A 21075-nucleotide genomic window follows, 5' to 3' on the forward strand; every position below is an offset into this window, starting at 1 on the left:
CCTCAAGGACATCACGGCAGATGGTATTTGTGCTTTGGAGCTTCACACATAATTCATGCAAAATTTGTTTCTGTAATATTTCACTTTTTCCCGCTCAATATTATCTACTCCAATGTGCACGTGTATTTTAAACAGCAAAATTAGTGGCGCCATGTTCTGTGAATACGGTGGCATTATTTCTGCGGATTTTGTTGGATCCTTGATGGTACGGTACTGGAGTGTGAGTCGATATATGACTTAAGGAAAATATACATTAAATAAAGGCCATGAAAAAGGTTTTTCTTACTTTTAAATTTCAGCTTGTGTCCACAGTTTTTTATCTGAATGCAGTAATGTATTTATACCTCTTGTGCCTGAGTTGTGTCAGAGTAAGTTATTCCTGCCTGTCTAAAAGCAACACAGTGTTGTACAACACTGCAGGTGAAATTAATAAAAGTAAATTTTCATGTGCTGTGGATAACCTAAAGGGTTATTAAATAAAAGAGACATGGACACAACAAGCAGCACATCTTGTTTTCATAACACTGACAAGGATTCCAAAAAAGTTGATGACAAAAAACCCTCTAAACTATTGGAAACTACTTCCTATCAAAGGAATAGATTCTATAAAAGCATGTCCTGTTGTTGATGCTGTAGAATGACAGGTTTTGTTTCGGTTAAATTTTCATTTCAAATTAAGTCATTTGGTTTTAGTTTAGGCCATGTACCAGAGCACCGCATAGCCTGAAGACTAAATAAGGCTATGATGACCACCAGAGGAAAATCTCCAAATTTGGGCAAAAGACAAAACGAAATAATTGTATTATTGCTTCAAAACAACAAGTGTATTTTATTTTGTTAAAAACAGTGATGCGCCGAAAAGCGTCTTAATTTGTAATGCTAGCTAGTTAGCCATGCTAGCACTAGGAACCAACTGACCTACGAAGTGCTCGCTCCTGGTTCTCTAAGTCGAGTTTCTTTTCAGTTTGTGCCCCCCCCCCCCCAAAAACAACCGATGGACTAACATCACCAAGATGAGACACGTGTTTGTGGGAGATGTCCGCGGTTTTGAGCCCTGGAGTTCATGTTCACTCCACAGTTCACAGCAGAGCAAAGACGCACCTGCTTTCAGAGGTGAGAAGACGGAGCTCGGTGTTCGACATGTTGCTAATTGCTAAGCTAATGACTGCTACTTAGTGTAGTGCCGTTTTGAATAGCGGCACCAGACATACATTCAGACGGAGTAAATAACAATATAGGTTATTATGATTTGTCACCAACACAAACTTGGTGAGTTATTCACTGGTGGCTGCAGATTTTATTTAGATTTTCCGCCGCAGCTTCTTCTTCTTCTTCTTTTGCTTTTTAATTGTCGGTTGGCAACCAGCTCTAAGGCGCAATACCGCCACCTACCGGACTGGATTGCGGACCAGTACATTGGCAGGAAAAAACAAACAAACAAAAAAACGAACTAACCCTAACATAATCAGACAAACAAAAATGAGACAAACTAAACTGAATCCTCTCTATCAACCCCGCTTCTTTCAAATATTCAATAATTTGAACACGCATTCCCCAAGTAATTTCTCTAATGTGACACTCATCTTGGCTTTCCACCTCAGTGGATTTCAGTTTACTAATAAATCACTGTATTGATGCACACAGGTGCTGATGTGGAGTGAAGCTTTTGACTGAGGCAGCCGATGGTTTTTGCACCAGCCATCAAATATTTATGTTTTTATTTTTGCGTCTTTTATTTTTGGCAAACAATGAATTTAATTTAACCAAGTAGGTGTTATACCAGTGATTTTTTAGTTTGTTTGCGGGGCTCATGTGTGCTCTGTGGTCGATGGATACTGCAGAGATGGACAGTGGAGAAGCTGGAGTTTGTGTTTTTCTCTGCGTGTGTGCGTGTTGTTTTTCATCATTTATAGATGTGTGTGTGTGGCTGTGTGTGTGAACAGACTTCAGTTTATGCTGTTGGAAAAATGTTCCATTCCCATCTCCTATGAAGAGGCACCAGTGATCAGTGTTTCCATGGATGCGGATGTTTCCAGGGTCACTCAAATACTGATTCAACCAGACCCGCGTTTGATAAGAAATATAGTAGAGAATCAGAATCGTGTTCATTGCCAAGTAGGATTTCACATATAGGCTTTGGTGTTTTGGTAGCCAGGCCTTAGTGTTTTGGTGCATAACAAAGCAAATTAATAAGCAAGTACTGGAAGTACAACGAGAGGAAATGTTATGAATCCAGAGGGCTTTGGATTAGAATGATCACTTTCACGCTGATAAAATGAGCCGAGTGAAAAACCAAGCCCACTGCTGAATCATTTTACTATATCATTTATATATGTTTCAAGCATTGATTGTTGGCAAGTCATTCTCTTTTTTTTTCTTCCAGATTGGGATATTAATCAAAAATGTTGTCTTCTGAGTAAGAGCTGCATTTTCAGCATTGAATATGGTTATTCAGTATAGTCAGCTATATCGTTTGGAGTTGTACTTTAATTCGCTGTGATCAAAGAAGGAGTAAAACTATGCAAAATGTCTTTGCTCATGTTGTTGACACAGATTTTTCATAAATCATATGAAGTCTGAAGGCATTGAGTGCACTATAGGGAATTTTTCACCAGATTTTCCTGTCTTGCTTATAATACAACAAAGGGAATGAGGTTAAAACTTGACAAAGTGTCAGTTTGACTCCGTTTGAGAGATCATTTGAGTCATTTTGTATTTTAGGGACATGGTTTCCCTTCTGGGTTTTCTGCAAGGCAACTGTAATCCTCACTAATCACTGAAAGTTGTTTATGTTTGCAGTTGTGATTGTTTAACTGCGTGTATCATACTCATTGTTATGCAAAAGACGTGTCGTCTTTGCCATGTTTTTTTTGTTTTTGTTGGATACTTTCGTCTGCAGCAGCAGGTAGATGATGCGTCACCAGCAGCAACGTGTGATTCTTCCGCCAATCACGTCAATCCTAGTCTCTAATCCTTCACTTTCCTGCCTCTAAATCCTCACTTCAGGCGTCTGTTCTCTCCCATCTACACGATTCATCTCCGCCAAGCGTTCCTCCGTCAGGCGAGATTGCTGATGAGTGATAACATTTTAGGCTTTAATCCCAAACACATACAGGATTAAAGGACAAGTGTTGCACATTTGAAGTGAAGCGAGAGAGCCTGCTGTGACTTTGAGAACATGAGGTGCCAACGTTCGTAGTTCACTTACTCTAGAAAACAGTCAAACACACTCAATACTGAAAACATAACTACTAACAGAACAGTCTACAGCTAAGGATGGACTACTGAGCACACTCCCAGGGGTCCGATGGATCAGGTGGCCCCTGGTTTACACCAGGAAGAGACACAAAATGACCTCAAAGAGAAACTAAATAACCACAGTGAAACAAAACAATGCACACAGGGATGCAAAACATTTAGAAAGAGATGCCAAACGTCCTGAAAGAGACACGGCAGGCATTGGCTTATATCAGTGTGTTGGGAAATGATTGATGAAACCCCGATGGAGGCCAGTGTCTGAAAAGCTTTGGCCTCCCGCTGTGCCTTCAATAAGCATTACATGGGATGTTTTGGTAGAACAGAAAGTTCTCTTTTTGATCCTCAATGTCACATACGCTCTCCTAGGAACTCCCAGCTTGTACTTTATAAAATAGAGGCAGAGAAAGGAAGAGTCCATAGATGTCGGTCAGCACAAATTAGTTAATAAACTCAAGAGAAGAAACCTCTGATTGCTTTCACTGCATGCGGGCAACCACTAAACAGAAAACATTAATGCCTCATAGTCAAAGGCCAATGATCAACATCAAAGGTCAATGTTATTTGAAAAAAATCAGGGCTAATTGAATAGTGTTCATCATGTGTCAGATGCAGGTTATCAGATGTGGAGATAGAAATGATGTACTGTGTTTCATTCTCAGGATGTGTGCAGAGGCTTAACATCTCACCATCCGCTGTAATTATCGCAGGGCCCGCTGCCTCAGGGAGTAATCTCACACTCGCTGAGGTGTCAGGACGGAGCAGCGCAGCGGGCGACGAAAACACACTGAGCTGTTGAGACTGAGCTGACCCCGCATATCGGTCGGTACAGTTACAAATAGTCAGCGTCGGCTCAACTGCAAGTTCTGTGAAAACATCCGGAAGACACTAAACTTAACTTATGTCGCTAATGGATACATGGAAATCTTAAAGGGTCAGTTCATCAACGTGTTGTATCAAACCTCTTCTGTGATTTCTTTGTGGTCTGTGAATAGTGTTCACTGGAACAGTTTTCTCCTTATAGAGCCCGTCTGATGCACTAACAGGAGCAATGTTGTCCGTTAGTTTAATTGCTGATACAAGGGCGCAGTGAGAAAATTGTTTTCATAATTGTTTAATCTTATTATTTCTTCTCTAAATATTGTTATTTGAAGTTGTGGTAGAGCCATTAAAAAAGTTAATTGAGTATTAAACTGTTGCAGATACATTTTCTGTTGATTGATTGACAGTGTTTGTGTATGTGTGGTAGGACCCCACTCCCTCTATGAAGCCAAGTCGGACATGTGCGGTGTTGAACGCCGTGGTTACATTTTGCTATGAATATTAATGAACCCCTATGAAAGTTCAGCAGCACTGCGTATGGGGAACATTTGAATGATCAATTAATGGACTAATTGTTGCAGCTCCAGAGTAATGGGAAAACGCATTAGAGAAAAGTAACAGATAGGTTTAAGTTTATTTAGAAACGGTCTCATCATTACACAAGATGTCCACCAGAGAGCGCTGACAAGTGTGAAAGGTTCCTATATCAACACTCAGTACACAGTTTTTCTCTTATCTCCTTCCATCTTCGTGGTTCTTCGTCACAGTGTGTCGCAGTGAAAAGCCTCTTGCAATGTCTGAGTTTGGAGTTTCTTTTGGCCACTAACCCTGAAAAATGCTTTCCTGGTCATCACCCGATCGTTTCTGCACTTGCTCTTCTTGATAGTGTCTTTAAACACGTAAGAAATAACGATGTAACACAGTCATTCCTGGAGTTGGTATTGCTCTGAAATCATTTAAGTGTCATTTAATCAGACACACTTTCCCAGATGCCATTTCATTTTTATTACTATTTTAAATCCCGTTTGAACTTAAACACTAAACCCTGACAGAGGACTGTCATTACTCATGCGATCCCTCTTGTTTATATTTTGGCAGCAGCTTCCAGGCCCCTCAGCCAAATCAGCAGGGATGACAGTGAAAGGAAATGGTCTTGTCAAGTGTGATTCATGTGCCACCCCCCCAACCTACCTCATCCCAACCCCACCCCCCCTACCCCCCTCCTGGTGCCAGTATGCAGACTTCTCAAGTGTAATTCGAGAAGCTGCTGTACAGCAGATATGTCTGCTCGCATTACAGGCTGCCATGCTTCCTATTCACGGCGTTGTTTTCACCGGCCCACACCTTTGCCCCCAAAAAACTTTCAAAAATATTAAAATTTCAAACATCAAAGGGGAAAAGAGGAGCTGATGTGTGTGAGTGGGTCGTTTCATCTAATGACATGACAATAAGAAAGTAGAGATGTTCACAAGATTAGTGATGTTAGAGACTCCACAATACTGGAGCATTTGAGTCATAATTTGATCGTCTTTTGGTCTCATTCCAGCACTAACTGTCCATCCACAAACATTGAATAAAACACTGGGACATTTTTTGAATATGGGACCTATTTAAAGACAGTTTCTCTTGTCAGACCCAGATTTCCTGTGTTTTCATTTGCCATGTTTTTGCTAATACCATCCGCCAACAACTGTTCATCGATGAGTTCAGAGAAGATTGTGCATAATCCTGTTAGGAGGGCTCTTGAAATCACTTCACAGCAGCAGCATTTTTGTCTTCAAAAATTCACATGGCATTGCAGAGAAAACAAGAGTGGAGCTTTCAAAAATCCTGCCCCGTGCACTCGAGACGTTTGGGGAGCGATCAGAAGTTCAACTTTGAACTTACGATGGAGGTGTTTATCCTGGAATGATCGATTCAACCGCCATATTTGGGCACATTCAACAAACAAATGAAAGGTCTGTTTTTACACCAAACACAGACAGAGATATATCAGCCTCTAGATGCTTGGCCTAGATCCAGACTCGCAGTGTTTACAAAGACACTTCTGTACTTCAGAGATGCGCTGAGAACAGCACAGTCTCCGACCACCCAGTGTCTGGGAAATGACTCCACATCGTGTTTTTAAAGGTATAAAAGTCCGACAGTGTTGAGTTGACATTTGAGTTCGGCCTCATCCAGACTTGGGTGGAGGGGCCTATCTATTGAATCCTTCCTGTTTGTGTAGGGCTTTGTGTTGGTCGAAATCAAAATCAACCAGGGACTACGAAGCATTAGACGCAAGGCTTTTCCTTTCAACTTAAGAGCCCCGAGTCTGTTCATGAGCTGACAGTGTTTACGAAGCTACATTATTGGACAATAAAGTAAATGGACAAACATTAGTCTCATTATGGTGCAGCTCCCTTTGTGTCCGGATATCGGACACTGTTTTTTATTATTCCATCTCTCACGCTAGAATGGAGAACAAGCTCAAGCTGGCCCATAATCCGTTCAACATTTGAGGATGTTGTTACAAGTGCAGCAGAAAAAACACCAGATTGAGGGCAGGGAGAAGAAGAGAGCTCCAGTCTTGTAGTGCTCAGCAGAAAACAGGCGAATAATCAAGGGGGATGCGTCCTCTGCTGGAGGGAGGAATAGTCGGATATGGTAAGACATTGTCGGAATTTTCTATCATGGGGGAACAAGCGCGCACGCACACACGCGCCAATTTTTTAAGTGCACAGCTAACCACCTCCAGGAAACCACATCCCATTCTCTTTTTCTCTCCCTCTATTGTTCCCATTACAGCGGTAACAGATACGATTAGTGGAGTTTAATGAGCTCTGCAGAGATGAGCGTTGGGCTGGCTGCCGTCTGCGTCACAGCCACAGAACAGCCCGGGGTTTGGCCCCATTAAACGAGTAATGTGCGCTCCTCACTGCTCGCAACGTCTCCGTCTATTTTATCGTCAGCATCTAAATCTTTTGTGGGGACCGTAGGTGGGACTCCTTCCCCCTCTCGATGTGCATAAACATGCAAAACAAGTGCGCGTATGTTCAACTTGTTTAAGATGCGTCTGTGCCCTGTGGCATGTTCATGAACGTTGAATCATCACCTCTGCTGTGTTTTTATCTGTGCAAGCAGAGTAGGAATGCAAATTGTGTGTATGTATATGTGTGTATGATTACGATTATTTCCATTATAGCATAATAATCGATTCATTTACGATTATGTTGTATGTTTATATTTTACGAGTAAGTTGCATAATATTTTACTTCACTGCTGCTGCTAAATGTTTCTTTCATTTTGATTCACACATCACCTAGAAAGACGTTGTCAGATTATTCAGTGTTTGCTGTGAAGGTAGTCATCTCCTGTCGATGGCCCTTCTTCATGTCTCCCACCCGCCTCGACTCTCCAAACCCACAGAGCCACTTCTGAAAACACTCCATCATCTGCACACACACGAGGTGTCGAGCAGTAAAAACTTCACCTCAGACAATATGATATAACTATCCTCGCAAGGCACTAAATATACCCTCATGAGAGACCACTGTGCACGTAAACATCACTCTCCTCCTAAGTCCTATCTTTTCACATTGGCAGACTTAGACGAGACATTTAGAAATTAAATGTTGTCAAGTTCATTTTGAAATTTTTTCACCCCAGTGACTTGATTGATTTGCATTCAACTCACAGTGTGACAACAACTTAATAATACTTTGCCTAATACTGTGGTGTTTTGTGGGTACTGTATCTATCTGTAGGGGGCAGCGTTGTATAACTTTCCAACCAAAGCATCGTCATTTACTCTGTGGAAATGCTTTTAGTATGAATCATTCAATAAGGTAAACTCTCTGCTTCACAATGAGGTGGATAAATGCCAATGACCTACTCGAGTAGAATACAGTAGAAATGGAAATATATGAAAATGTTATTCTCTATTTCAGCACAGATAGTACAGTGTTAACCCCTTTTCTAAAAGACATTCTAGTTGATGAACACAGTAACTATTATCCTCTACACACTTTCACATCTTGTGTTTATGTTACGTGCACTGTATGTAGTTTTTCGATATTTCACTCCAAAGTTTAAAAACAGGACAAGGTCATGCTCCGTGCAACGCAGCCAGTGTAAGTGTGACCTCAGAACTACCCCAGGAAGGGATTTTGGCTCATTACTTTCCATATTTCAGAACATTTCTCCCAAGATTTCTGCTCCCATGAAATAAGCCTCTGTTATCTTGACTTTAGCCTGACTTTTGCACCCTGTCGTGTAAGGTTATTTGCTGCATTCATTCGTTCAACCATTTTTCATCAGTGGGGATCTTATGAAAGAGAACATGTTTGCTGTCATTGGTCTGATCTAAAGCACTTGAAGCACCTGCTTCTGTTGGTATGATTCAATTTGTTACAGAATCTATAATCAATAATCATAGCTGGCAGCATTTAGGATAAGAGAACTGTCCCTCGTAAACAAGATGTCCTGAATTGATTTTTGTTGATATACATCAAGGAAACGCCTTTGACTGTGTGCTTCATTAAAGCAGTTAATATAATGTGAAATCATGGCTGATGCTTCCGAACAATGTGGCTGTACTTCTTCGCCTCGGAGGCTTAATGATCACAGTATTGATTAGCCAGCAAGCAACGTTTTGACGTTTAATATCCAGTATAAAGGTTACCGTGTGTGTGTGACCCACCATACTGCAGCAAATTGTCTTCATTGATTCAGTGCATAGTGAATGAAGTAGCTTTAAAGATCAATAGCTGTGAAATTTGAATTTATCAATGACGTTTGCACGACAGTGGCAATTTGTCTCATCAATTATGTTGGTTTTGAAAGGACCTTTATCATACATGAAACCTTTTGATAGGCAGTGAATTCTTTTTTTTAAATTTCTGTGACAACAGAATTTTATAAAATTTTGAGTTCAATTTCAGTGTATGACACTGAAAGTGAACATTACAACCTTCATGAATGAATTGCAGGACAATGGTATCAGATTGCATTATTGTACCTATTAAACAGGTAATTCATTGTGCAGCCTCCACAATCTGTAGAAAGCGAAACATTAGTGTCTTTGTAAAGGTAGAATTAATAGCAGGGCTGCTGTATTGGATCCTGTTTATATAGTCTATGATTGGATCGCATTCGATTTTAAAGGTGTACCCAATAAAATGTCAACTGTGTGTATTTTTAAAAAATTCAATGTTGAGCCTATATTTACCACAAAGTGTAGAAGATGCTTCTGGTCATTTACAGTGCTGACAGCTGAGAATGTGATTAATAAAACACTGCTTGCCGTACATAGGACAACCAGAGACAAATCTTTATACAAATATACAGATTAGTTCCTTTTTATGTCAGAGCTGAGCTGGCTCACAAAACTAAAGTCTGTTTGGGGGATGAGAACAAGACATATTTATTTATTTTGATTTACAGGGTGCTTGTTTGTTCACTGTTTGTCCAGGAGATGGCACCAAGAGCAAGGAGCTGAAACTACATCTGCCAAAGCTCAGAGGAAGGTGTGTGTGTGTGTGTGTGTGTGTGTGTGTGTGTGTGTGTGTGTGTGTGTGTGTGTGTGTGTGTGTGTGTGTGTGTGTGTGTGTGTGTGTGTGTGTGTGTGTGTGTGTGTGTGTGTGTGTGTGTGTGTGTGTGTGTGTGTGTGTGTGTGTGTGACTCAGACTCAGTCACCTGGTCCACCTACTCATGTGACAGGACAGCGTGTAAGGAGCTGAGCTGGTCGGAGGGTCTGTGAACTCAGCCGACAAACCAGTCCACTCACGTAATCAAACATCTGACGTCTCCTCGACTCTCACCTCGAGGGGACGCAGTCTTCCTCTTCACCCCCCCTCGTTCTCTTCTTATCTCTGCCGCCTTCGGTGCCAACTTGTCAAATTTCCCCCCTGAAAGCTTGTTCGCTTAGAAATGTCAGCAACCGTTGAAAACTGTTTTGGGTTATGTAACACATTAATCTATGCTCTTTTTTTTTTTGCGTGGGCTTTTATGTGTGAAAGAGGTTTATGTGTGCATCCTGAAAGGAACCGATGCAGATTCTTGGCTTAGAACCCCCGTACCCTATATGGAATTAGCAGGTTGGATTTCTTTATTTGGCAGGATTGTGCCAGCGCATGATTCTAGCACAAGAGATTTAATGGATTTAATGCATCAGATGACCTCTCTGGACATCAGGTCAATCCTTGGTCGCTGCGCCCTTCTCTCCCTCTCTAACTGGCAAATCTGTAACTTCGGTTTTAGCAAAGTTTAAATGCTTGAAAGATGGATAATGAGGCATTAGGGGTTGGTGCAGTAGCTCATGAAAAATACAAAAGATACTTATGCTTAAAAGGCACCAAAATATGGAAATTGCTTTTTCTTCAGCCCTTTCATTTATCCAACGTTTCCACCGTGTGGGTGGCCTCGGAAATAACTGCGGTGACCTTTCAAAGACTAGGGGGATTAATGGTAAATGGAAGAGGATTGAGGAAGTGTGTGTGTGTGTGTGTGTGTGTGTGTGTGTGTGTGTGTGTGTGTGTGTGTGTGTGTGTGTGTGTGTGTGTGTGTGTGTGTGTGTGTGTGTGTGTGTGTGTGTGTGTGTGTGTGTGTGTGTGTGTGTGTGTGTGTGTGTGTGTGTGTGAGGAAATACAGTAGGGCCGACTCAATTTTTAACGTGGGAGCCTAGCTGGAGAGGAAACCTGGAAGGAGAAGTTTGCCAGGGACACACAAGGGCAAGAACAGGGAAACAACAACAGGATGGCTCTCAGGCCGACTTGGAACATTCTGGGCCAGAGAGGGCGTTGACGGAGAAAGTCGATGACAGTGTGACAGTAGGAAGACGAGTTCTTCCACTGTTATCTCTGTTGTTCCTGCTCAGAAAGAGGAAAAGAGGAAGAGATGTGTGTTTTGTGTGTGATGGCGCTCTGGTTTAATCTATAATTTTCCTTTTTTAATATCCTTGTATGACACCATCATTCCCTGCATGATCAAGACAATTCTCAGTGCAGGTCTATTTGGATTCACAAGATCAATGACATTAGATTGAACTTGACCAAATGCTCTGCACGTTCACAGCCTATTTGTGGCGACTCTTATTTCTGTGTCTCCCTCTAGCTGTGCAGTCTCTGAACAGCCTGAATGACCAGATTGCGAGCTTCATGGTGACTGGACCCAAGGCCCTGGAGCAGGAGGAGCCCGCCTTTCGCCCCCCGGAGAAAGAGACCATGCAGAAGTCCATGACGCTCATGAGGCACCTCCTCGTGGATGCTCAGGTACAAGAGACGGCATGTGGATGTTCGTGAGCTCACTAGAGAAAGAGTGACTCCGCTGGACAGCTAAGGCAAAACTATAGGCCGGTCACACCAGCTTTCATATCAGACAAACCTCCTCGAAACATGAACGTAATTTCCTTGAAATCATCTCAATCAGAGATAGTGGTGAACTTTTGACCAATTGCAATTTGCAAAAGCTTTTACTCTAGACTCCACACACTATCACCACATAGTAGTGAATCTTGCTGTGCCTCTTTTATGGTGAGGTCATGGCAGTTACATTCTTATTGCTAAACAGATTTCTGAAGTGGGCTCGACATTATCCTTTTAAATTCCACAAACTTATAACTGCACATGACCAGGCGAGCTGACCACAAATACAATTTATGTACAATTTGTGCTCAAACAGAGATAATTTAGATAATTGATAAATCATTCATGTTAGTTGATTGTTCCAGCTTCTCCATATTACTATACAATAGCTTGATAGATCTAAAAATATACTTGAGGCATAATCAGTTTGACAATAATCGTTAGTGGGGAAATGCAATGAGATGATCTAGGACTGATATGACATAATTTAATCCACCTCGCTGGATAATGTGATTTTGGAGAACAAAGGTAATAATAATAAAAGACTCACTGTTGTGAAATTGCAGCAGAGAGAAACCGAGCCTGTGCTGATATGTTTCAGATAGAGCTGTCCCAAACGATTTTTTTTCGATTAATCGACTAATCTAACAATTAGCCCTCTGACTCGCGCGTGCGTTAGACTCCTTGATCAGTGTTTCAAGACGGGTCAGGTAGGTTGCACTGGCGACGCAACGCGGTTGGAGCGCACTGAGGACAGTCTGCCCTGGTCCAACAGTCGCGCCGGGAGCGGGAGGGGGCCCCGTCCCGAGCTGACCGAGGCCAGCAGAGGGAAGGCGCAGCGAGTACCAAGTCCGCGGCCCCGGGAATCCGCGAGGTCCAGGCGAGAGGGCGCTGTAAAGCTCGCTGCCGGAGCCGCGAGCCACCTTCACCCCCAACCTTTCCAAGCCGACCCTGAGCCGGTCGTGTTTTTGTTTTTTTGAGTCTGGGGCGACGTAATCTATGTTGTAGATTACGTCGACTATGTCGACGAGTCGCCCCAGCCCTAGTTTCAGATTTGTAGTGCAGGGATACACTTCATTCTTCATTTTGCACCAGTGCAAAATTGTTTATGTTGTTGCTGTTTCTGAACGGCTCCAGCAAAGGGCCTCGGATGAAATGAAAATATTGACTATGTGTAATAGGGGTGCCGCAACAAGGTTACGTTTCCTCTATCCCACTCAATTGCCACTTAAACACCCTCCTGGCAGTGACAGATCCTATGAACAGAACATAGTGTCAGAAAATATTCTACCGGTTAGTTTATTTCCTCTTGCTCCCCCCCCCCCAAATCTTCCCTCAAGTCCTCTTATTCAGAAATGACCCCCGTGTCCTCAAAACTGCAATTTCCAGAGCATCAATCATCCGAGTAAGCAGCTGGGAGAATGTCTGAGGACTGTTTGTGGACTGCTAACGTGGCACCTTTTTGTTAACAAATGAATTTGCTGAACCATTATTGTTGCGTCAAGTAAAGACGATGGGGACATGACATAATTGGCAGCCTTCCATGTAATCTCTCCCTCTTTCCCCTCCTCGCTTTGTTCGTGCCGATGATTTCACGTCACCTTTGTTTGGGAAGAGGAGACAAGGCTCCTACGAGCGCCAATTAGTGTAGGGAGGATGGAGCCAGCTGAAGTAGCAATGTCAAGAGTGTGATTGAGTGGCGCACGATTTAATGCGCATGTGCTTGATGTGTATATTACACTGTCATTTGTGTTCTCTCACATATTCAATATCATTTGTGCACAGAAATCGAATGCTTCATCTACAGCGTAACAGATGCAGTTGAATTAAAGCGGTCGTGAACTCAAATCTTCAACGTGGTTTCTTTAACTTTGAATGCTATATTGCTACATTTGTTTTTATGAGTCATAGTTTTTTCAAATCACAGAACCGACTTTGCCTTTTTTTCTTTTTGTTCCTCTTGTTTACTCAGTCTGTTCATCCATTTGTTACTAAAAACCATGTTTAATGATCGAAGCCCAAGGAAAATCCAAAACCAGTGAGGGAAGGTGACTGACACTGAATGAGCCTTTCACCTTCACGTTTCGCTTTATACCCTCATCTCTTATCCTCCCTCTGAAAGACGGGCGGCCATCTTTCTTTCAACAACACAGCAGGCTCTGTTTGTCTTTTTAAGTGGCTTGAGATCAGCCGCTCACAATGTAAGCACTGTTTTTAATTTTCATTTTAGTCATGGCAAAACAGAAATGTCATGAAGCAGATGTCTGTCGATGAGGATTGCTGTCCATTTTCATTTCCTCACAACAAGATGCTCCGTGCAATATACACTGGCAGAGAACACAAAACCTAAAACACCACGTCAGCCGAGAACTCACTCTCTTAAGGGTTAACCACCAGTTTATCAAGTATCCCTTCATTTCGCTCAGCTACAGTATCATGACCTATAAATAGAAGCTGGTCCTTTTAGTGAACCACTACTATTGTCCTGGACGAGACGGCTAACTGCAAAGCTGTTAGCCGTGGATCTTCCTTTTTTCCAGGCCCATCTGGTGCGTATCCTGCTGTCAAGCTGGGAAGAGATTGGCTGCAGAGCTTTTGTCACCGACCCTCCCTCTACCTCCCCTTCCCTGTGCTGCACCCGGCTGTGACTACATTAGCTCGGCTGTCACTCAGCAGTGTGGGGGTGGGTGGGTTTTTTGGAAACAGGGGACGTCGATGCAGTTTTGAGGCCACTAAAGGTGACTTTGACAGTGACTGAGTGGAGACACTGATAAATAAGATCTATCTGACTCCCTCCGACCTCCACTCTGCTCTGATCATCAGTGGAGAGCTGCAGACACGTCTGTGTCACACACACATACACACACACACACACACACACACACACACAGAGCTTGTTCTTTGTTCCCATAGGAGTTAGACAGCAGTGTAGAGCTAAAAACAATGAACATAATAACATATCTAATAAAAGTTTTTCAAGTTCCACAAGAGGCCAGTGATTTTAGCACTTATATTGAACATGGAGTAGATGAGTTTTGCTTACATTGCTGACATTTCCATCTATTCTGAGGGAATCAATATTTTTTGGCTGTTGAAGGTTTTCCCTTCAAGCACTGTAGGTTTCTCACTGACATGCATACAGTATCACTCAAATGGGAAAGAATGCGTTTTATGGAAATATATAAATGGTCATTTTGACTTAAAGCTTCGTCGGTCAAATGGCGATGTGGAAAGTTAAATCTGGCCCACCCTTATTAACTTGCAGAGACTCATATCAGTCATGACATGAGCTCTATGGGCATTTTTCAGAGACCTCAACTGAATGTTTTGTTTCTTTTGCTGGTAATTCTAATGTTTTGGTTTAGTATCACTGATCTCATCAACATGGTTTCCAGCAAGCAGCTGTTTTCAGAAAAAAAGATATCTGATAAATCTGTTTCCTGCCCAGCACCTTCAACTGCAGGCAGACAAATTTGGCGACAAGCTGTTGAACCCTTTGTATGTTTGTATATGGTACAGAGCCAAGTATCCCCCATTTGGCTGATCACAGCTCTCAAATGCTTTTGGTAGCAGCTAAGAGTCTTTCTGTTATTGATTTTAGCATTTTCACCTAAACATCCTCTCAGGTCACTTCAAGTTATGAGATATCTTTAGGCTGCCTGGCACACGCTTGTATGTCCGATCTACATGATATACCTAGAGCTTTTCAAAGGTCAGGTTAGGAGACAGTGAGAGCCCCTCTCAAAAACTTGCTTTTCTTGTCCATGTTGGATTTTTAGGTGTGCTTTGGATCATTGTCTCTTTGTAGAAGCCTGAGTCTTTTCAGTTTTATTGTTTTTATCATTATCTGTAGGCAGATCCCTTTCAGTGGGTGTAACCACTAGTCAGCTGAGTTACTGTCACGAGTCAATCCCCCCCCTCTCAGAATCAGACTGCATTTTTGAGCTCATCATCTGTGATGACTGTAATTTTTCAGTATTTTTTCTAACTATTTTGACACATTGACTTCATGAACTGATAATTCCTCTGGTCCCAGGTGGCTGAAAAAAATGTCACAGTTCATATTTCTTTAATGACAGCATATATTGGTAATAACCCCCTATCTGCATATTGTCTACATTAAATGTAGACTGGAACCCCCAAAAATTTGTATGGTAAGTTTGTAAGTTTGTAAATAAAAAGTTTCAGCACAAAGGACTGACTTACATATATTTGCCGGTGGTGCTGGACCTGTGCCCGGGGTCATGGACGAGACCAGGCTGCCCACAGTCTCTGAGGACTGGGAGGAGGTGCTGTAGAGGGAGTGAGTGTGTGATGGGTCTGGCTGGGTCAGTCTGTCCCCTTCCAACTGGGGCCTCAGCTGGTCCTCCAGAGCATGGATTTTACCCCATGCATAATACATCACCTTGGTCCCATCTGCCCTCTCAACCCTTCTTCTGACTCCACCAGGCCTGTCTAATAGGCTCTGCTCCAATGAGGGCCAGTCAGATATACTGCCTATAGGGTGCTGGCTCATTGTGGCTCGGCTCAATCCGAGAGTGTGACAAATGAGTGGAAATTGGGTAATTTGCGTCAAAGGGAGTTTTGTCTTCCACTGTCAGAGGAAGACAGAGAATACCCCGACTTTTAATCTTCCATCAAAACATCAAGCAGCATTTTCCAAATATTTCTATTAGCTCAACCCAGTCCATGGCTTTACTGAGAAAATTATTCTTCATAGCAAAGGCAGCATATTTAAACTCGAGGTAATTTGTTTAGAGGTCTCTGTTATTTTGAAATGTTCTAATACTTTATTCGGATATCTGTTCTTTCTGCAGCGAGGGAACTTATGCAGACTAGGTCCAACCCTTGTCTTTCTCAATGCTGATACGGTCAAGAGTGCCAAATTTAATTAAATGCCCAGGGATGTCTTGTTCTTTCAAGGGGATATTATCGAGGAGGAATATGTAAAATCATATCTCCTACTCCTTATCTGCTACTTGCAGTCAGATTTTTTTTTTAAAGGGGGGGCGGCACACAACTATTGAATTGTTGGTGTGAGATGCATACTATTACTCTTCGAGCGGGTGGACTTGTATCTTGAGCAGATTGGAAATTATGGTTTATCTTGTAAGGAGTAAATTGAAAACCATTTCATTATGGGAATACAGCTCTGGATGTTGCCTCCGGAGAAAAGAGCTCTCTGTCCTAGTGAAGCAGTAATGGTATGGAAATTGTTGTGAGTCAGTAGGAAATAAAATGATAAAAAATAACTCTGTATGACTTACTTCAGCTTCAACTGTGATAATCAGTGTGGGGAATCAATATGGCAAGTCATGCTTTTAGATAATTTTTGTACCATATATTACATCATGTGTCCAGTGTTGGGGGCCTAAACCGCGGCTTTTTTAAGCTCATGGCTTTTACCCTAGTGTAGGTGAACATGGATGGGTTTGCAGGATGCAGGTGAGGGTGAAGCCCATGCATATCTTAATAGTTTACCCCATTCAAAGTTTATGGGTGGGAATATTTTAGGCTGAGATCACAGGGTCTAGTGAATATGTCACCAACCCTGACCTGGGAGTTGGTCAAGTACACCTGGGAGGCTACAAAGGAGGCACTGTTTATTTTCAAAAGCTTCATTCACATATTATGTGAGTATTCGAGTTACTGGGCAGAATGGCTTTGCTCTTGTCTATCTGTAAGAACTCCGGTTTTATAACATAAAACTGGCTCAGCGAGCGAGTGTGTAAAACCAGATTAGCAAGAAGTCCGAATTCAAAACCTTGTGAATGGATGCCTCCTACTCGGCTTATATGGTACACCAAAAGCGAAGCAAATTGTTGCGTTGTATTACTCGCGCAAGTAAACACAACCAGCAAATATCTGCTAGTGACGTCAGAAGGATCTCAACGCTAATTGGCTTTCGCGACATCACGTCACACCAATATAGTGAAGCAAATTCATCTCTAACTCATCCATCAAATAATTCACTTCGCGTTTGGTGTGAACACAGCATTAGGGGATCGTCATGCCCCGAAGGAGTGTAACTTACCTGGCATTTCTTGCACTTTGCTTTTTGACCTCCTGTTTTTTTTAATCCAAATTTAATAAATACTAAGAAGAAAAGCTTTTTATGTTGTAAGTGCCTAACCATAGCTCAGGTCTGTTGTAACACAGACACTGTTTTTTTACTGGCCTCACATCTAAAGGTCCATTATGTGGAATAGAAATAATGGCATGTTTCAAGCTTGCCCTCTGCAACGAAAACTGTAAATGACAATTCTATTGATTTGGGAGGTGCACTTAATAGAGTGCAGGACAGAGCTGATGACTGTGCAAACCTTTAACACACCCCAGAGTTCCCTTCTTCCATCAAGCTCCACTCTCCACAGGCTTTGACCCTTTCGATCAGAGGTCAAGGTCTGGATCGAGCAAATTCACACACTAGATATGGGAATAGCAACACAACATGGTTAATAGTCTGCATTGATACAGAATGCAATACCTCAGAGATGCTGTGACTACCGACCCTCCAAGTTGCTCTCTGAACACAGCTGGAGCAATGACTAACTGTCCTTCTCCTTCTCCTGGGATAGGGGAAGATAAATTTACATCCGTCAATGTGAAATGCAAGCTAACGGTTGATTTGAGCAAACAGCGAAGTTAAGACGAAAAACCGAGAGCACAATGTTTTTCAGATTGTAGATTAGGCAGTGGCTTCGAATGGCAGCCCTGTCAGTGCCTCCCCCAGGGAAATGGCTTCATTGTTATGTCAAATCAGTCGTGTTGGATTTTGGTATTGAGTGCGGAGACCACTTCATTTTGATGGCTGCATCGAAAGGTTGCGAGCCCCAGGTTTGATTGACTCAGGCAGTTAGTTGTCAGAGGTAAAATGGGATCATAATTACAGAAGGTAATGGCCAGATGCTGTTTCTACTACTACTACTACTACTACTAATACTGTTGACATTTAATCAAAATACTACCCAAACCTTTACCTTTGGATGAGGATTCCTCATCCCCATTCTCTCAAATCATTGTCATTTCTTTTGTGCTACAAATACAATTGGTTCAGTTGGAGTATTTTATGCCCTCAGACTGTCTGACTCTGTAATTTACTGTTGTGGCTAATGACCCAGCATATGGAATTCAAGGCACATTCAGTCATTGAGTTGATTGAATGTGCCTTAGTGTGCCTTTTGGTGTTGAATAGAAATATCTGCATAACTGGTGGTCAAGTTGTAGTTATGTAGGTTGCTGGGAAACCTGCCTTGTCTGATAGGCAATGTCTTGGACTGCCATGTTCATAGTTTAATCTGAGTTTTTATTTTATATTTGCTTGTCATTAGAGAGATCTTTATCTCAAGCATACGTGTGTGCGTGTGTGCTCCGGCACTACATAAAGGTTGATTTTACTTTGATTTATTTTCACAAGGCTGTTTACCCTGTGCCAGCTCACCAGGAGCCCATTACAGTATTTCATAGTTTGGCTCACATGATAACCAAGATGATTACAGGATTGTCGATGATGATGGTTGGTAACCTGCTGCTGCTCACAATGGCTTAGTCATCTTCTTCTTCATGTGGAGAGAGATTTCCGTTCATGTGGTGGCAAACTTGCTTGTCTATTGATGGAAACCACATTTGAATGCTGCCTCGTCTGCATTTGTGTGTACACATGTTCACACAAGGCGGTCTGTTACTATGGAAATAAGCAATCAGAAGATAATTTTGATGGTAGAAGCAGGCGATATCGTCAGAGAGGTGATAGAGCTTGTTTATATGTTAGTTCCTCTTGCTATTTCTGTTTGCTCTGTCTCTTCCTTGCGTTAGTTTCCTTCATATTACCTTGCAGCACCAGCTATTTCCCAAGATCACAGGCTTTGCCCTCTATTTTGGAACCGGGTTACAGAGCTATAGTGGGCTGCCTTTGACTCAGATGTGTGTTTTGTTCATAGCGACACTGTTAAGTGTAGGTAAACACATGATTTTTGGGTGTTACTCTTTAAAAACAAAAAGCATTGTTCTCACATTTGTGCGAACATGCATTAGGAGTCACCAATGTTTCCATTTCTGTAACCTGTATCAAGAGAACTGCATTCAAATTAACCTTGACCTTGGATCTTACTGTACTGTGCAGTGCTGTATCCTTGGAAACAGCAGCTCGCGTCAAGGTTACACGATTTTTGAAAGTAAATCACAATAATGACAGCAATCTGCATTATGAGTTAGATGGCTCATTACAATAGCCCCGTGCTCTATTCTTGATCCTGCGCAGTGGGAGTCGTGTTTCACACAGTACACTTTATTGGCCTTAATGTAAGGTGATGTATATTACAAGTCAGCCCCCGCATTTGTGTAATACTGTGTGTGGATAATAACTTTGTGAAGGATGGAAACCCTTTGATTTTCTAAAACTGGGCCCTCCCCTCAGATTAAACTGAGACAACTACCCCCCTGAGTTATGACTCAGAGAAACGGTGTGAATTTTGATATAAAGAGATGTAGTGATGGAGTGAATGCACTAGGATGTGTGCAGCTGCACAGTTTGGTTGTTGCTTATTTTAAAGATTATGTAACTACCGGTCCTACAGTGGCAGATTGAGATACATTATTCAATTATACCTGACCACAAAATCAAAAGTTAGACTGACTTCATCAGTAGTTTCATCATCTTGACACTATTACGCAGGGGTCATCCAAAACAGTAGTAGTTTGGATGACGGTAGTAGTTTGGATGACGGATCAGTTTTAGAGGACATCATGGATTTATGTTGTAAAAGCGATGTGGGTAAATGAACTCTAATAGTTTGTGTTTTGAATGATTCCATTTACTCACCTGAGCAAATGAAGCAGCACTCAAAAATTGCCAGCCTTTTAAAAATTTAAGAGGCTGGCATCATATTATATATAATATGTAACGTTCCTTTACAAATTCTTCACAAATAAAGAAATCCTCAGATGAGTTAATTATGAATGAAAGTTTTTTTTTTTGCTGCCTTTACGATGCATGTATGAAATGTATAACTGTATTATATAATATGTTTCCACTATTGTTGCAATGTGTTCCAGCAGCACAACACCAACCTAAGGTTCCAACCAAGAGGCTTCTAGCCAGATTTAGGAAATTTTAAAACTCAAGTCAAGCCAATTTCTTTTTTCAAAGCATATAATGACAAACAGAAGCTTTTTGGTTGAAGGCAGCCATTGTGTGCTCTCCATTGAATATTATTTGTACACTAGCTTACATGGATGTCTTACCAACATGTATATGGTGATGTGGTGACCTACAAATTAGCTTGGATTTAGGTGATGACACGATCACATTTGAGAAAGAGAAAAATGATAAAACACTTTATTCATGATCCGATCTATGCTTTTTTCCATGTTTGCTTCTGTAATTGGCCTTCATTTGTAGGATTCATGGACAAAAAGATTTCCTCTCATATCAAATGTTTCGGTGCTTTGATTTAAAAACAATTGAATCTGTTTAGCCTGAAGCTGCTCATTTAATGTGGGACTTGATGGAAAGAAATTAAGAGAGTGAGAGCCCGGCTTTGGACTGTGCTGATTGAAAAACGATAAAAACAATATGATAAAACCTCTTTGAAATATGTGGTGAAGGAGGGGGGGCGGTGTCACATTGCCGATATATATTGCATTAGTAAACACG

At 41.8% G+C, this 21075-nt stretch overlaps 1 protein-coding gene across 3 annotated transcripts in view; it reads left to right on the top strand.

The window, feature by feature from the left end:
• The first annotated feature begins 927 nt into the window (after positions 1-927).
• The window catches only part of kazna (kazrin, periplakin interacting protein a), a 137997-nt gene continuing 117849 nt past the window's right edge, over positions 928-21075 (top strand). Inside the window, exons 1-2 of one of the 3 annotated variants that reach the window (XM_047331338.1) lie at positions 928-1113; positions 11170-11327. In XM_047331338.1, the coding sequence (XP_047187294.1) occupies positions 1014-1113; positions 11170-11327 (258 nt within the window). In that variant the 5' untranslated portion in view covers positions 928-1013. The remainder of the gene's footprint in view (positions 1114-11169; positions 11328-21075) is intronic. The other 2 variants (XM_047331339.1, XM_035643792.2) reach the window with 2 other exon arrangements.

This window comes from Scophthalmus maximus, chromosome 3 (assembly GCF_022379125.1).
Source record: "Scophthalmus maximus strain ysfricsl-2021 chromosome 3, ASM2237912v1, whole genome shotgun sequence".
In the NCBI taxonomy this organism is placed as follows: domain Eukaryota; kingdom Metazoa; phylum Chordata; class Actinopteri; order Pleuronectiformes; family Scophthalmidae; genus Scophthalmus; species Scophthalmus maximus.